The 17570-nt window shown below is 43.5% G+C and overlaps 1 protein-coding gene across 7 annotated transcripts in view; it reads left to right on the top strand.

The window, feature by feature from the left end:
• TUT4 (terminal uridylyl transferase 4) overlaps positions 1–17570 on the top strand; it is a 70175-nt gene that overhangs the window by 11810 nt on the left and 40795 nt on the right. For 4 of the 7 annotated variants that reach the window (XM_020987781.2, XM_020987782.2, XM_020987785.2 and 1 more), the window contains exons 3-9: positions 1826–2554; positions 6715–6878; positions 9205–9321; positions 9910–10062; positions 12895–13072; positions 15028–15116; positions 16097–16148. In XM_020987781.2, the coding sequence (XP_020843440.1) occupies positions 1924–2554; positions 6715–6878; positions 9205–9321; positions 9910–10062; positions 12895–13072; positions 15028–15116; positions 16097–16148 (1384 nt within the window). In that variant the 5' untranslated portion in view covers positions 1826–1923. The remainder of the gene's footprint in view (positions 1–1825; positions 2555–6714; positions 6879–9204; positions 9322–9909; positions 10063–12894; positions 13073–15027; positions 15117–16096; positions 16149–17570) is intronic. The other 3 variants (XM_020987784.2, XM_020987783.2, XM_020987780.2) reach the window with 2 other exon arrangements.

Below are 17570 nucleotides of genomic sequence, written 5' to 3'. Positions count from 1 at the left end.
TCTCCCAGAAACAAAGGCTTTATCTTTTTGCCAGTGCTCTACTGGTGGTGTGTGGCTGCAAATCATAGAGCAATAGATTCTCAAAAGAATTAAGAAAGAATGTGATTCAGAGGCAAATGGAGAAGCATAGGGTAAGTGTGAGTAGGCTGTGTGCTGTGCATCCCTTAGGAACGAGGAGGAGCCAAGATAAAGGGGGGAGGTAGTGAAAAAGGTGGCCAGAGTAAGAGTTAGTAGTCCGGCAGCCTGTGTGAATGGATGGATAGGTGGATAGGTGACTCCCTGGTACATTCTAATGTCAGGAAAAATTGAGGAGGGCCTCCTCAGCCCCTGGATAGACCCCCGGTGGCGAACCCAGAGAAGAGCATGGAAAGAATTGAGCAGCGGGGGCTGCGGGCTGCCTCCATGGAGAGGAGAACTCATTTCTGGTCTTCTAGTGAAGGCTCCTTCTGGCTTGGAAGGTGAGCTTGGAGGTTACCTGCCTTCCCTGCAGCCCCCTAGTGACCAGAGGAAAAGGGAATCTTAAAGAAAAATGCCTGGGTCACCCATTAGAAATACCTACCAAAGGAGGGTATCTTAGTATTCTACATTGTAGCCACTAGCACAAGGCCTTGTGCTCAGGAAAGGAGGGTTGAATTTCTCATTTTAGGTAAACTTTTTTTTACTCTAAGTTACCATTAAAATATACATTATTTTTATTGAAACATTTTGTTTTGGGCACACTGGACCCAGCACAGTAAATTCTCGATGAAATCCTCCGCAGTGCACAGCTCCTGACACACTTTATCTGAGTCAGCATTCCTGAATTTACAGATTTGTGACTAATAGATTGTGGAACTTAGTGAACAATAGTACAGAGGTTCATATTGGAATTCAACAGAGTTTGTTTTCACCTGGAAAAAAAAGGTGGTTTTTTTTGGTTTGATATTAATCTTTGTGAAGTAGATTTTTTTAAAAATGCTATGTGAACCGATCTGGATTTGGGTATTTTATTTTATAGCAAGCTGAAGAATGAAAAATCCTGGTGTTTCTAAAGTTTAGCATAGGTGTATGCGTTTGAAATGTAGAAATCAATTAGCAGTAAAATTGTGAGTCCATTTCCTACTTGTTAAACATTTGAGTTTTGTGGCAGATACATTGTTCCTCCTCTGGGATGACAATATCCATTATATCCCTAGGACTAAGTGAGTTCTCTTGGCTTGACTTTATTAATGCTTCTGTCATTTTTTGGTAATGTTGTGGTTTTGTTCACTTTTCATTTATCTTTTCACAGAATGATTAATTTAAGCTACTCATACTTCCAGAAGTACAGAAAAAGTCTATGCAAAAGTATTTTTCTATGTTTAAAGAGTCAAGTGTGAAGAAAAAGCAAAAATTAGCAGTAGAAATAGGAAGTACTTAGTAAGAAGGTCATATATAAAAGGATTACCTGGTTAGTATCACATAAGACATGTTGATATATGTGGCCCAGCAAACTCAGAATTCCTAGGTTCCACGCCTTCCTTGTTTTTACATGTTAACTCTAAAGATTCTATTACTGTTTTCAACCTTATGTTGGTTGAAATTTTATTGAGTAATTAAATTCTGCTCTTCTAAAATTCCCTTGTTGTTTTGATGTCATGGTTACCATAATATCATTAGAACCTCCTCATTGGGTACCTGTCCAGTCTGTTGTATTATTAGTGTGATTTAATTCCTTGTGAAATTATTAGTTTCTGGGTTTTGGCATTTTTCAGGTTAGGAAGCTTCACTATGTCTTTTATCAGATGATTATCATTGTTGTTGTTATTTTCACATTTTGAGTAACTAATATTCTTTTCTCCACCAGACAGTTTGCTTGCCTAAACTGGACTGAAAGACACTCAGATTACTGGAGATCATCTTTTTTAAGGTATCTCAAGAGAAAAGAAGCAGGTCTTCATAATAATGGAAGAGTCCACAAGCTCTAAAAATGGAAATCATGAACCAAGGAAGTCTACTCGGGTTGTTTGTGAAGAAAGCAAAGCTCCTAGAGCGTCAGCCAATCAGAATTTGAGACCTAGAAATGATAGGGTCGTAAGGGACATTGGAAGAAGTTCTCCAAGTGGGAACAGTAATAAAAAAAATAAACAAAATGATGTTTGTACAGAAAAAATAGAACTTAAATCATGTAAGGTAAATACCTCTACTGTCCCAGGCACGAAAGACTTGGGATCTGTCCCAGGCACGAAAGACTTGGGATCTGTCCCAGGCACGAAAGACTTGGGATCTGTCCCAGGCACAAAAAACTTGGGATCTGTCCTTCAGGATCAAAGTCATTGCAAAGCAAAAAAGTCACCAGGACCACTGGTGACTGGAGAAGGCGTGAAGCCAGTGAGAGCTGAGCAGGTCGAAGAGGATGTTCCAAGCACCTCTGCTTCTGAGAAGGATGTGAATAAAGAAACTTTACCTACTGTACAAAAAGGGAAGTCAGCTTTAGAAACTGCACCAGGCTCTCCGAAACTAAAAACCTGTACAGATAATACTAGTGACTCTGGTAATAGCATTTCAGGAACAGAAGACAAATCTGATGACTTGAGTAAGTAGGAGTTACACTGCACGTGACTTTTCTTTGGTGGGAAAGAAAATTTCCTATAGAAATGCTTTCTGGGGCAGGTAGGTGGCACAGTGGATAGAGCTCCAGCCTTAGACCTGGATTCAAATCTGGCCTCAGACACTTGATACTTACAAGCTGTGTGACCCTGGGCAAGTCACTTAACCCTGATTGCCTCAATAAAAAGCAAAAAAAAAAATTTGCTTTCTAATTTGCATTGCTTCTTAATTATTTAATTACCTTTGTTTACAAAGAGAAGTCTTTGTGATATCTATATATATCTTTTAAAGCTGAATTCAGTTCCATAGTAGATCTAAGTGTTGAATATTAGTTACTACATATGTGTTACTTTTAACTGATCTTAAAGATTATTTTTGGTTCTCACTTTGTACCTTGAAAAATATTCTAGAAACCTAATTTAGGTCCTTAGTAAGCGTGCAGTTCTGTGTTACATATAGTGCTTGGTCCTGATTTTGTGTTTTTTTTAAAATTTGTCCATAATTAGTAAACTTAATTACCCTTAAACTACTTTAGAAATAGATTCCTAGAGTATTGGGGTTGGAAAGGTCCTTATTTTATGGACGATGAATCTGAGGCTCGGAGAAGGGGGAAGTGACTTGCCCATGGCTATACAGGTGTCCAGACTTCCCAAACGCTGTTCTCTCTCCCCTGTATTAGGCTGCCTCTGGTTTTGGTGGGATGAAGGATCAGAGGAAAGTGAACTGTATCATTTGATCATTCCATATCTTTCTAGTCTATAGAGACCTGAGTAATAATGCCTTCAACAAACGTAGCATTTAGGTAGAAACTGCTTCCAACTCCATTGAGAACTATCTAGTTCTAAATCTTATTTTGGATGCATTAAGCACCCCATTTAGCCTTATAATTAACCCAGCTGTTGCTTAATGATACATTGGCCATGTCTCCAGAGTGTTTCGATGCCACTTTCTCTGGAATCTTGAATAATACATCTGTCCCAGGTAAGCTTTACTGATGTGCTGAAATTGGAAGGAAACAGTCCTACTTAACTTGGATGGACATACAAATGAACACACGTGTTCCTGAGTTCTGTGTTCAATAAAACCTTCAGACAGACCAGATCCGTAGAGTGTATCTGATCTAATGCGCCCTCCTTTTACAGATGAGCAAGCTGAGGCTCGGAGGTGGGAGATGACTTGCCTAAAGTTGAATGGTTGGCAGAAGTGTTGGAGCCAGGACTAAAGCTCAGTTTTCCTGACTCCAAGTCCACTGAACAGAACTAGTGAAAATTCTCAATTGAATAATATTTTTAAAATGCAGTTTTATTTACTTTCAAGCATAGGCACATTTATTAGCTTGACTTGGGCTAAAAAATGATTGTCAGGTTTTTCTAGTGGAACTTAAATTTATACTACACTTTAAGGTTTGCAAAGCACTTTATCCACTTTCTGTCATTTGCTGCTCAACACCCTTGAGATGTAGGTGCTCTTATTCCTTTATTACAAATGAGGAAATGGGATCTGAGAGTGCCCTGGCTCCCACGAAGCCTGTGGAAGGCAGGATTCAGGCTGAGGTCTTTCTCTGTCTCTGGGGATCTAGAGAGAGCAGGTGTTTGTAAACAAATGCACAGAGGAATTTTCTGTTCTCTGAAATGACTGCTCTGGCATCTTCTTGACACTCCCTTTGCTTTGCTAATCATATTTTTTGTTTTTTCCACATAGTGAAGAATCATCTAACCAAATTAATGGGGTCTGAATTAATGACATTTCACTTTAAGCAGAGTGTAGTCGGACCTCCTTGCCAGATAGCTAGGGATTGAGTCTGATCCAGTTACGAGGAAGCAGGAAAGCTTTCCTGAGCCCTGACATTGGCGCCTGGTCCCATGTTCTCTACCTCTCTCTACAGTTTCCCTCACAGGTGTTACTGTTTCCACCCCTCATTTTATCCACCTTGGCGTCTTTCTCCCATACTCTTATTAGCACTACCCTCCTGTTTGGCCCTCTTTAACCTCAGAAAGAGATTCAGGTAACTCAGACCGGAATGTGGCGGGGCCGGAGATGTGTGATTCTGTTGTAACATGGTTTTAAATGGAACAACAGCGATCAATAACGTTCTTGAGTAGGTTGGGCTCTACAAATGACCTAGCAGCTTCACTCATTGCTGTGGGCCTAGTTGCCTGGGTAACCCAGCTGAACCTTTGAGCTTTTAATCAAATTGGTTTGTGAAGGCTTCTGCTGGTTACATCTGCACCATTAGGTCTGACTTGGAAACTTGGTGTGGACAGGCACCTGTTTTTTACCTCCAAGTATTTATGAGTATTTTTGAGTATCCTGGAGTAGAGGATAGTTTACAGAGCCCTTGTTCACACAGTGAATAGATTCCTGAAAAGGCACATGGGATTGAATTTTTGTAGCTCAGATCAGAACTTTAATTTAGTGAAGCTTACTTCTAAAAGGAATTTTAAGGCAACGTCTTTTGTAAAAAGTGACTCTACAGTGAGTATTTCCTCCTCCCTATTGTCTCCTCCACCATCAAAAAATAAATTGTTGCATCTGTTTACCTCCTCTAAGGTCCTGCTCAGATGCCTTAGGGCTGGTGAGTGACCCTGGGCTCTTGAAGACTGGGCGGCAGAACCCAGGCTCTAGCAGTCCTCAGCTGGACGCGTATTGAGTTTGAGTACAGAGATCATCAGGTCCAGCCCACCTCATTGTACAGAAGGGGAAACTGAGGCCCCAATGACACAATAACTTACCTAAGGTCACGTAGTAGTAACAGAGCTAAGATAGAGATCAACCATTACAGTCTTCCCATGTGCCAGACACTGTACTAAGTGCTAAGTCCCTGCCCCCAGGGAGCTTACATTCTTGTGCCCCAAATCCTCTGTAGTTCTTGTCATACTTTGCGGTTACAACAGCAGGTCAAAAATTGTTTACTCTTGGAGGTTCTCTGTTCATTTCTTAGGATGCAGAAGGAGGCATGCCACAGGCCGTGCTCTGCAGGAGGTTACACGGGGGAGGGTCACGGTAGGAAGAGGAGGAAGGGAGGTACCAAGGAGAGTTCAGGCAGAGTGCTGTCAGACACTGGAGAAGGGAGGTCAGGTCAACGCCGTTGATCAAGCACCTGCCGTGCGCAGAACCCGAGAAAGATCACTTCCTTCCAAGCCTGAGGGAACATGTGTCTGGGGTCTAAGGGTTAACCAGATCTGCTTCGAGAGCATTCATCCACAGAAGGTTGGCCACTGGGTGATGGATTTCATTTCACTTCGGAGTCTTGACCTGTGTCAGTGAAGAGAAAGCCCACCAGAGCTAAAGACACTGGGTGTCAGGGAGCCTGTCCAGGGCTGGGGACAGCGGGACAGGAACTCGCGTGGTTTGGAGCCCAGTGTTGCTCAGGACAGTCTGAACTCATGTTGGGAGCCTCTGATCCCAAAATCCTACTGCTACTGATTCACTTTGTAGTTTATTTGCTTTAAAAACCCTGAATGGGAAGCTGAGAGGCCCGGCTCTTCTCTTAACTTGCTGTGTGACCTGGCACAAGTCAGTTACTTGGCTTCTAGCGCGCATGGGTCTCCCTCGGCCCTCTCCTCTCGTGCTTGTGGTGTCCATCTCTGGAGCTTTGGGCTATGACCTTTACCTGTAGGGAGGGCCAAAAGGAGCAGGGCAGCACCTTCAGTGCCACTCACCTCAAGCTTGTGTTTCCTTTCTGGGGTCCCTTTACATTCTCCCCCAGGTGTGGGTGAACTCCATGGAGGCTCTAGAAGTAGCAGCAGGTGAGCTGCAGTGTGAGGAGACTGGGTGGGGACCTGAGTCTGAATCCTGGCTCCTACATCACCATGGGCAACCCCTTGGACTCTTTGGAGCTTCAGTTTCTTCAGGTGTAAAACTGGGCAGTGAGGCTTATCTCACAGTGAGTGCCTGGCAGGGAGAGTGCTTCGTAAACCTTAAAGCCCCCTAGAAAAGTGTGTCATTCTTGGTGCTGTGTTGGGGTGACTTAGGTCCCCCTGAGTCTGCTTTAGGTCTTTCAGTGTGGGGTGGCTCCCAGACAGCACTGTCCCTGTAATGGGTCAGCAGGTGCCCCGCTCAGGAAGTGGCAGCTCTCTTCTTCCTCCTCCTTAACTGCCCAGTGGTTCTGGTAACAGTGACTTCCCGCTTGGCTTCCTTCTCCAGGTAAAATGAAGAGTGCTGAGCCAACGAAAGACCCTCCTTCAGAGCTGGATTACTTGGAAAATGTCACCACGATCGATGAGTCAATGCTCACCCCGGAGCAGAAGCTGGGGCTGAAGCAGGCAGAGGAGCGCCTGGAGCGCGATTACATCTTTCGACTGGAAAAAGTAGACTATCTTCCTTGGCTTATTGGGGGCTGGGGGCTGCGCGGCTTCTCATTCATTCTTCTCCTTGCATGGCTGTCCCTCCCAGGGTGGGCTGTGCTCCTGTCCCCCCAGGGGGTAGTATCTCTTGTGGAGTAGTTTTGGGTTCCACACATTTGTGTTCTTTGTATGCCTCCTTCACTCAGACACGCCTTCTCCCTTGCCATTCATCCCTGACAAACTGGGGGGCTAATGACTGAGTTAACGATGAAGGACCAGTGTGTTGGACACAGATCATGAGGGGAGAGAGTTCTTAGTGGGAGTCTGAGGAAGCTGGAGTGGTGGCCTTTCCTGATAATTGAGGAAAGGACTGGGGAAGAAGAGTTCATTCAGCTGGAAGAGGTCCAACTTGGAGTGGGGGAGGCCAGAACTAATGGTAGATTAGCCAATTAACCCCGGGGTGGGAAGAGAAGAAGAGAGAAGGGAGGGAAGGGGAAGAGGAGAGAAGAGAGAGGGGAAAGGAGAGGGAAGGGAGGATAGGAAAGGGAGGCCAGCCTTACTGAAGGCCTTGGGTGCTCCGTAAGGCCTCCAGATTGAAGGAGACCCCAAACACAGTGTCCCTACTGCTCTTTTTGTGTTTCTGCCCCACCCATCTCACATTTTGGACTCAGCTCTTCTCTGGGTTCTGGCAGTGGAAAGCAGCCTGGTATATTCCTGGGGAAGAGGAAGAAAGTTGTGATTGGTAAAGGGCTGGGCCAGAAGAAATGGCAAGGGAGACTGATATGGTTTGTTTTTGGCTTGGGGCATTCACTTAGTAGGAGTCTAATAAAAGTATCCTGATTGATTGATTTACCTCCAAAGACCCATACCCTCTTCTGTCCTTTCATTTCTTTTTTTCTAAGGCCTTTTTGCCCTATTAACCCGTACCATGTTTCCAACTGGACGTGCAGAGTGTTGGGAACTGAAAAGAAGCCTTCCCTTTTCTGCCTTTTAAAACTCAGCAGGATCACCCTTCCCAAATCTCTTCTGGTTTATAAATCCTGTGTTGCCACTGATTGGCTCATCTACCACAGAGCCATAGAATTTGATGTAATAACCAATGTCTCACAACTTCGCAAGGGTTTTCTGTCTGCATTAGCTGACCTGGTCCTTTGAGTAGCCCTGTGAGGTAGTCAGAGCGAGGGTGTTGTATGTAAGAGAGAGAAATTTGAGCCTAAAGGGGTGAAAGTAGCCCTCAGAACTTAGGTCTTCTCACTCCACCATGTTTCTTCTCCAAAGGAGGGATGGGCTCTAGTGGCAGCCTGGTGGGAGGAGTGAGGAGGATGGTACTCACATGGGAAGCAGGTCATAGACATCTCTGCATCATGGCAGGGATCTCTAGCATCATCATCCATATTCCCATTGATAAAAGCACTCTTCTTACAACTACCTTGTGAATTGGGGAGTACAACAGCTATTGTGGCCTCTGTTTTACAAATGAGGAAAGTGAGTCTCAAGATAAATTATTTCTTCTTGATCGTATGGCTAATAGGTGTTAGAGACAGGATTGGAACTCAGGTGTTCTGGCTCTAGATCTACACTCTCTGATCTAGATTGGGCAATCCTGCCACATTCTTTTCTTCTCTTTTCCTACAAACACATACCGTCTGCTTAGGTCTGGTAGAACCAACTATATCTGTAACGATCATTATCATTACTATTATGTTACTACAAAATAGATTCCTGAAGTATTTTTTGAGGCTATATTCTTGACCCCCCCCCCAGTCAAGAGTATAAATGAAGACAGATTTAGAAATGGTCCTTGATATCCACAGTTTTACATTCTAAAATGTTTAATTTTCTGAGGGATGTTGCAGTAGAGTCCCTTCTGAGGACCTCATTAGGTCAGGCTAACGCCTGGAAAAACAATGTCAGTATTAAGGGATGGTGCGGATTGAGCTCAGCTTCCGGGGGGCATTGTTCTTACTTCTACCGTTACTAAAAACCCTGAATGACCATCTGGCCTGAGCTGCAGTGCTGCGTGTCAGCCATGCTGTAGGGCGGGGGCCTACTGTTGAGTATGGGTGGGCAGCAGTACCTGCCCCAGGGCCTGGAGTGTTGGGCACATGAGCAGTTTGCTGACCACATCTTCCCCACCCTCTACTGGGGCAGGTGAGTTTCTCCACACAAGTGCAGAACGTGACAATTCTCCCCATGAAATTTCACTTTTCTGTCTCCTAAATTTGTTCCTGGTAAATTTGCTTCTTTGTAACCTTAAGAAAAGTGCATTTGAAAGTTTGATGTGAACAGCCAAGCTTGGGTGTTTTGTAGGCTTCGTGTCCTCTGTTACCTTTTTACTTTTCTCTTTCAGCGCTCCCCGGAATACACCAATTGCCGATATCTATGCAAACTATGCTTAGTTCATATTGAAAATATCCAGGGAGCACATAAGCACATAAAAGAGAAACGGCATAAGAAAAACATCACGGTAAGTTTTGTTGTTTGTTTCTTAAATTTTCACGTCAAAAAAGAATGTCCCATTCAAGTTTTTGTTCAAAGGCCAATCAAATCACTTTCCATTTTCTTAAAATCTGAATGTTTACCTAGGAGCAGCAGTCCACCACGTGGTGGCCTGCTCCCTCCTTATGTCATGTGGCCAGGGAGGAGGACCTGTATAGGGAGCAGGGTGCCCCTCCTCCGGGCTGGAGGTCATCAAATTAAAAAAGGTGTGAAGGGACAGGCTAATGGCCTTTTTGTTGTTCTGGCCACAGCTGCTTCTTCCACATGGGTAAACTTGGTATCTGATCTTTGGGGGTAGACTTTGTGTGCCTTTTGGTAATAATTTAGTATAGGTAACTATTTAAAAAAAGATTTGTCTCTGAATTTGCCTCCTTACTTCGAGTGGTACCTCTAATGTACCTCCTTAGCTCTGTACTGGGTACTTACTGCCTTTTGTATTTGATTTCCATGACTACCCAACAAACTATTCAGAACATGTCATGTAACATTATTTTTCTTTCATTCGTTCATTTATTCATTCATCTGAACCTGTCATCACTCAACACTATGAGAGCAGAGATCTATTAAAAACACCAGATCCAATGATCCCTGGCTCGCTCTTTCCATGTCTCTCCCAACAACTGGACCATTGGCTCATCCCACTGAATTTTCCACCTCCCAGTCAGCTGTTTGTGGTCCTGTGGGATCCAGTCTACACAAAGCATTATGTGTAGGTGAAAATAATTTTGTTAAAGTATTCTTGCATCATCTTCTCATTAAACATGCTGCTAATATGCCCTGTTGGTTGAACCCTTTAAGAAGAAAGGCGGGCCTGCAAACCTAGGTGCTTGGCCAAGAAGCATACCTAATTGGGAATTGCAGATAGACCCAAGGACCTTTAAAGAAGGGACTTATCTTGCTTCCTTGGCTTTAGAGTTCCCAAGGCTAGGTGAGCTTCATCTTTAGCCAAGCTTTCATGACAGAGAGAATTTTAATTTAACAATGAACTAACCTCTGGGGGCGGGCTGCCTGGAGGCAGGACTAGCGCTGGGAGCTCTGTCACAAGCACGTTGGGACCCTTCTTCTCCTCCTGGATCGTATGTAGAGTTAGTCATGGTCAGTCTCGTCCCCCTTAAGCTCTTTGGCTCGATTCAGTTTTGGAGCTTCTCTTAGGGTAGAGCAGTTGTGACAGTCTGGTCTAGGCTCAGCCTGAGAAAAGCTAGTTGCCAGTCAGAAGTGCCTCAGACAGCATTACTGTAAACCAAGTGGCGATCCATTGTGCAGAGGCAGAGAATGTGTAATGTTGCCCCAACCAGTGTTATTTCTTCATGATGTCATTATGGTGGGGTTTGGTGATAGCCCATTAATGACAGCCAGCTGCCCGAGGTGCCCACCATTGGTGGTCAGCAGTGATCTGAGGGAGCGTTGGCACCTTTCCCCATGCCATTAATTCCCTGAGCTTGTCTGCTTCTCTTTACCACATTGCTTATTGCTCATATACAAACATTCCTATGGAACTAACCTCTTCCCTGCCTCCCCCATGTTGTTCTGCTTGCCATGAGGAGATTGGACTAGATGGTCTCCAGGGTACTTTCCAGCATGAAATCCAACCATCCTGGGTTTTCCCAGAGTCACCTGGCATCAGAGGGGATGTGCGTATGTAGTGTTTTCAGAAAAGTTTGCCCTTTTCCCCTGTCCCTAGGGACAAGGGTATCTACTTTGCAGCTGGATCATGTCAAAATTACAATACAGGACATTAAGCTGCAGCCGAAACAAAGTCTTCTTGTCTTATCTGTAACACAAACACCTGCTCCGTGGCACCTGCTATGCTGGTAGTTTGAGGCAAAGAATGAGGCATTCTGATATCATTCAGTGCAATAGGAAGTTTTTCAAAACCATGTACAGTTTTTTTCTGTGTGCTGATTATTTCTTAACTGCTCAAACCACTGGCCTTTTCTCAGCCCTCCTCCTTTACCTAGCTGCTGCTTCTGACCTTTCTTGCCTTTTGGCCACAGTGTTCTTCTCTTGGCTTCTCTGACTTTGTCTTCTCTTGATTCTCTCACTTCGTTTGACTGACCTAAATTCTCATGAGATAGATCCTGCCGTTGCTGCTCCCTAACTGTGAATGCCTCTGTGGCTGTGTCCTGGGCCCTGTCCTCTCTGTCTCTCGTCCCAGGTTCCCAGCTCTCTACTGGACAGTGCTCCCTAGACTTCCTGTCATCTTCTTAAACAAAACACATGCACAGCAGAATTCCTCCTTCCTTCCAAACCCACTCTTCCTCCCAGTGTGCCCATTTCTGTGGACAGTACCACCATCTTTCTGATCCCTCGGATTGTAGAGTCCATAACTCTTCCCTTTCTCCCAGTCCCTGTGGCCAGTTTTCCAAGTCTTATTGATGCTGCCTCTACAATATCTCTTGCCTCTGTCTTCTTCATCCCATTTTTAGGCCTCTACCTTAATTCATACTCTCCTCAAGTTATTGCAATCCCTCTTAATTGGTTTCCCTGCGTCGTCTCTTCCCTTTCTAGAGGCAGCTAGGTGGTTCAGTAGATAAGAGCATTGGGGCTAGAGTCAGGAAGACCTGAGTTCAAATCTAACCTCAGATACTTCCTAGCTGTGTGACCCTAGGCAAGTCACTTAACCTCTGTTTGCCTCAGTTTCCTCAACTGTAAAATGAGGGCCTCACAGGGATGTTGTGAGGATCAAATAAGATAATATTTATAAAGTTCTTAGCATAGTACCTGAAACATAGTAGGTGCTAGATAAATGCTTAACCCTTCCCTTCTGTTCTAAACTATCCTCCAAATAGCTGCTAAATTGGTATTCCCAAAGTACATATCTGACCATGTGACCCTGCCCCCCACTCAAAAGTCTTTAATGTTGTGCTATTGCCTCTCAAGTAAAATAGGAATTTCTCACCCTGACATTTCCTCTGGCTCTCACCTTTCTGGTCTGTCTTCTTTTGATTCCTCTGCACGTGGGCCTTCTTCTGGTCAGGCCTGCTGTGTTGTTCCTTGGGTGAAACGTTCCATCTGTTGCCTCCTGTGCCTGGAATGCACTCTCTCCTCCACCTGGACCCTTGTGAGCCCCTTGCTTCTTTCAGAGCACTGCTCAGTCACCTCCTCTATGAGGCCTTTGGCTTTCTCTCTCTTGATGTTATCATATTAATGTATGTACATGTTGCCTCTCCTTGCTGGATTTTAAGCTTATTAGGTGCTGAGTAGGTGCCTAGTAAATATTTTTGAATTGAATTGGAAATAGGATTTAGAGCTGGAAGGGCCCTTAGGTAGAGATGATCTAGTCCAGGCCCCTCACCCTAGTAGATGAGAAAACTGAGGTGCCAGAGATTAAGTGACTTGCTCCAAGTCACAGAGTTAGTAGGTAATAAAACAGGATTCATAGCTGGTGCTTAGCAGAAGGCCTTGCACGCAGTAGGCACTTCATAAATGTTTATTGAACTGAAACCCAGGCCCTCTGATTCCAAACTCAGGGGCCTCTAGGCTGCTTCACGCTGCCTCTTGTGTTCATAACTTCACCTTGTAATTTTGTGTCCCTTGATAGGAAAAGCAGGAAGAAAATGAACTCCGAGCCTTGCCACCCCCTTCTCCTGCCCAGCTGGCTGCTTTGAGCTCCACCCTCATGCAAGCAGCAAAGGAACAAGGAATTTCTGACACTGACTTTGGGTTCCGGCAGGAAATTGTGACCGAAATGGAAAAGGTTGTGCAGCAGCGCTTACCAGGTACAGGGGGTCGCTCATCGTCATCACCATCATCCTCAACCAGGGCGTTTTATTTCTTCTTCTAAGGCCTGGCACAGAACCTCTCATCTTCTTCTTCCTCCATGTTCTCTATCTTAAAAAAAGGGTTTATTTTGAATTTTTGCTTTAAAAGGCAGTTTTTCTCTGCCTTGCAGGGACTCCAAGGAGAGTAATATTTTTGTATTGTGAAGAGCTGATCATTTTAAGTTTCTGTTTTACAAAGAGAGAATTTAAGTAAATAAATGTGTGTCTGCTAGAAGGTATCCCTGCCTTACCAGCAGGCGTCCTCAAGATTGGAGTTGTAAGATCATGCTTTTGATCCCTAAGTTCCTCCTCTCCCTACAGGTCACATAGCCCCTTCTTTACACTGAGAAAGAGCCCTTTTTGAGTTGCTGTGACTGAAAAGTTCATCCCCCTACGGCCAATGTGGTGGTGAGACTGTCCAAGCTTAGCTAGACTGACCCTTGAGTAGTGCCTCCTTCCCTCATGTAGCATGCCAAAGATGGCGTCGCACTAGCATGGAGCCGTCAAGGACCCAGGGTCACATCCGTACCACACCATAGCACGCCCCAGTGAGTGAGGCATTAGTGGAGACCACTTCTGATTCAGAATGAAAGGGATGGGCGAACTCTGCAGAAGAAAACACAAGAGATGAGAAGATGGATGATTGATTAGATTTTGATTGGGAAAGAAATGTTTAGTTATCACTGTAATTTGTATTAACTAGCGGGTTCAAGCGTTTGAAGCGTTTTTCTCCTACATTGGTTGGGGCTAGCCAGATCCTGGGAGGTTAGTGTAGGCGGAGTGGTCCTGGCACCTTTGGTATTCCTCCTTCACGATGGTACATCTCTGGGCCTTAGGGCTCTGCCCGTGGCTTGAGGAGGCTCTGGTCCATCTGGCCAGTCTGCAAGGCTTTGGCTGCAGGCCCATGGGGCTGGTGTCTGAAAAAATCAGCTTTAACTAAGTTTAGGAAGGTTCATTATCAGAACCTTTGGCAGAAGGTGATGATTGTTTTTGGTCATAGCAACTCATGAAAGAGTTTGCTGAGGCCTGGAAGTATTGTGCTTGACACCAGCAGGGCAGATGCACTCACAAACCCAATCATGTATCTTGGAAATAGGAAGGGTTTTCCTAATAGGTGAATTTTGTCCTAGTTTTAAATACAGACATTATAAAAATGCAAAAGAGAAAATTACCAGTACCTCTTTGGCTTAGCCAGATCGTTTGCAAACATTTGATAACAAGTCAAGCTTTTCTACATCAAGAAGAGACTGAGACAAAATCACGGTTTAGGGAGAACTCCCTCACCTTTCCAAAGCTAATCATTGTTAACGCTAACCTTAGCCAGAGGAGAGGCTGCCCCGTTCATCCTCAGCCTCCTAAATGTGTGTTGTCTTTCAGACTGGTCCCGTTGGGACTAAGTGTGAGGTGGTCCGGGCCGTACCGTTTTCCCCCATTTACCTCTCTTCTAAATAGACTCGCAGTCACGGCATCCTAGAAGATCCCCGTTGCAGTCATTGGTATTGGTGGTTATTCATGATGTGGCTGTACTTCAGCACTGAACAGCTCATCCACACTGAGTCTTCCTGGCTTTTCTTCTAGCCCAGATGTGCTGTTTTCTTATGTATAGTAAATAGTCTCTGTGCTGGATGGTCAGAACCTCAGTGGTTTGTAGCCAAGTTCGCATGTGTCCTTAGCTTTCCATTCTCTCCGAGTTAAATTGTTAATGAAAATAACATTAAAGTCTGCAGTTTGATGCTCAGCTGCCTTGCCTCAGTAGCTGAACCATAGAACTGCTTGGTCTTGTGGCCTGTCAGAGTTCACCTGTGAAAGAAGGGAGACACAGAAAAGCTTGTCTGTGGTTCGTTTGCTGTTATTTCTTTAGGGCACCATTATCTTGTGTGTTTTATGCCTAATGCACTTCTCTTGTCTTCCAGACTGTTCGCTTAGGCTGTATGGCTCCTCTCTGACTAGGTTTGCTTTTAAAAGCAGTGATGTTAATATAGATGTAAAATTTCCACCCAAGGTAAGTAGCCATAAAAGAACCCTGTCAATGGTCTTCTGAACTTAGTATCTCTGCGTTGCTTTTGTTTGGTGAAAATTTCCCCAAAGTAAGGAGGGTAGTAGCCTCTTTAGGCCTGAGTCCTGCAAGTACTTTTCTGTGCAGATGCTCCTAAGCAGAAGGGGGCTGAGTGGGTGCCTCGCCCTCTTGTAGAGGCTGACCATTATTATCATAATAGCAACGGCTCACCATTCGAGAGAGCACTCCCAGGTTGACAAAAAGCTTTCTTCCCAACAAAGCTATGGGAGTCTGGTTAGACTATTATCCTTTTGGACCTACAGAGGAGGCCAGAGAGGTAAGTGGCTGATCCCCTGACCTTCAAGGGGTGTCTCCTCTTAGGCCTCCTGACCGTCAGGGGCAGGCCTTTTCATGCTCTGCCTCACTGCCTGGCTTGTGTACAGGGAGCAGATTTTTCTTTAATCATTTGTGTACATGGATCTTGAAATCAGATTTGTTGAGTCAGAAAATGTACCTTTTTGAAGTTTGGTTCAGGGAGAACGTGAGTCTGTCACAGCTTCTGTTCCATCTCTCTCATTAACAGCAGTGTACTAGATATTAAACATCAGCACTGACGAGCTTGTTGTTGGGAGCAGACTTTGGTGGTAAGCTTCTTGGGCAGTCTGCTGATAGTTCCCAACTCAGATCATCCCTAACAACCATTCAGAACACTGACTGTCCCCTTTGCTTTTGCAACGAAATTGTAGAGTCAAGTTCTCTTTCTGCAAAATACTCAAGCCCACAAAATTTGCTTAACTGTACTTCTGTGATTGAGATGGTAAATAAAAACATAAAACACATTGATTTTCTTTTCATTTCTATAATTTTAAATTAAAATAATGACAGTAATTTTATATTAAAATGCCCTTTCATGGAGTTGAGTTTACTCTGATGTTCTGCTATTTGGACTGTAAACCTGTATTGATTCTACCTTGTAATTTTTTTAGATGAGTCACCCAGATGTTTTGATTCAGGTGCTTGACATATTAAAAAACTGTGGTAAGTTTCTTTTTTAATTGACACTTTCCAAAGAAGGGTGTGTTAGAATATTTTCAGTTTAAATTGCTTGTGTAGCTAACAAAATTAAAATTCATATCCCTAGCACATTTGAGTCCTGGGATAGATAAAACATTTATTTCTTTCAGTTCACTTATCCTAGGATTTAAATAGTAGCTATGCTAGCTCTTGAAAAGATTATTTGCAACCTAGAAAAGTCAAAAGTAAGTATAATTAAAGCAATAATGTTAAAAGTTGCCCCCATTTGGGTTTTTGATTGTTTATTTTGAATATTGTCAAAGCAGAAGTCCTTATGCCAAAAAAGATAACTAGTTCTAATCGTGAAAAGAGGGATGTAGTGAGAGACTTTGAAAGAGGAGGGGTGCCAGTACGGAAAATAGATTTTTCTGTGAATTTGAAGATGTTTTATAACCCCAGATTTAACCTAGTTTAGTGCTTTACTGAAAACATAATCTTGCACACACAGTAAATGTGCCTCATCTTTCTGATTTGCTCTGGGTTGCAGAACGACCATTAAAATTGGTCAGGAAATCTGTTTCTAAGGAAGACTTTATATACTAATTAGACAGTCTTTGTCTTTGTATGCCCAAAACTCAGCACAAATTGTCCCAAAACAAACTGTGAGCTGTTTTTAAAGAGTGTGTCTGGTTACTTTCTCATTTTGCCCTTCCCAGGATACTTGAGCCTCTCAATCAAACAATATTTATTGTCAATCAAACATGTATTAAGTGCCTTTTATGTGCCAGGCACTATGCTAAATGTTAAGGACACAGAGCCAAAGGATGAAATGATCCTTGTTCACAAGAAGCTGCTTTTAACATCTCATATATTAATTTTGATTTTAAGAAATGTAAAGATATTTTCAGTGACTATTATTTTTCACATTTTGATTTATTGTGGTTTTTTTTAAATTTGGTTAAAGTGCTTAGTAAAAAAAGATGTGCATTTGGCTCAGGGGTTACCTTTCTAAAGCCCGTCCACTCCAAGCTCCGCATCTCCTTAGCCCTGTCCTGTTCTTTTCCACTGTATGCCTACCATCAGCCCAGTCACCTGCATGATTCTACACACCTTTCTTTCCTCTACTTCATGTCATTATCTTTAATAGTAATAATAATAATAATAATAGAAATGACTCAGTTACCTTAGAAGGGAAATACTACAGATAGCATTCCCATTTTATAGTTGAAGAAACTGAGGTACCAATAGTTTAAGGCCACAATTTGAGATAGGATTCAAGCCCAGATGTCCTGGCTCCAGGTTCAGTACTTTCCCCGCCACTACAACAAACTACTTCCTTTACCTTTTAGATTTTATCTTCCTTTTGGCTATTTTTTATTTTTTCTGGAAAAATCAGGAGGATTTTGTAGAGCAAAATATATATAAATATGCATCACATATCTTTAG

The sequence above is a fragment of the Phascolarctos cinereus genome, unplaced genomic scaffold, assembly GCF_003287225.1.
Source record: "Phascolarctos cinereus isolate Bilbo 61053 unplaced genomic scaffold, phaCin_HiC Scaffold_5;HRSCAF=322, whole genome shotgun sequence".
In the NCBI taxonomy this organism is placed as follows: domain Eukaryota; kingdom Metazoa; phylum Chordata; class Mammalia; order Diprotodontia; family Phascolarctidae; genus Phascolarctos; species Phascolarctos cinereus.
This window is presented reverse-complemented; position numbering and strand designations above follow the sequence as displayed.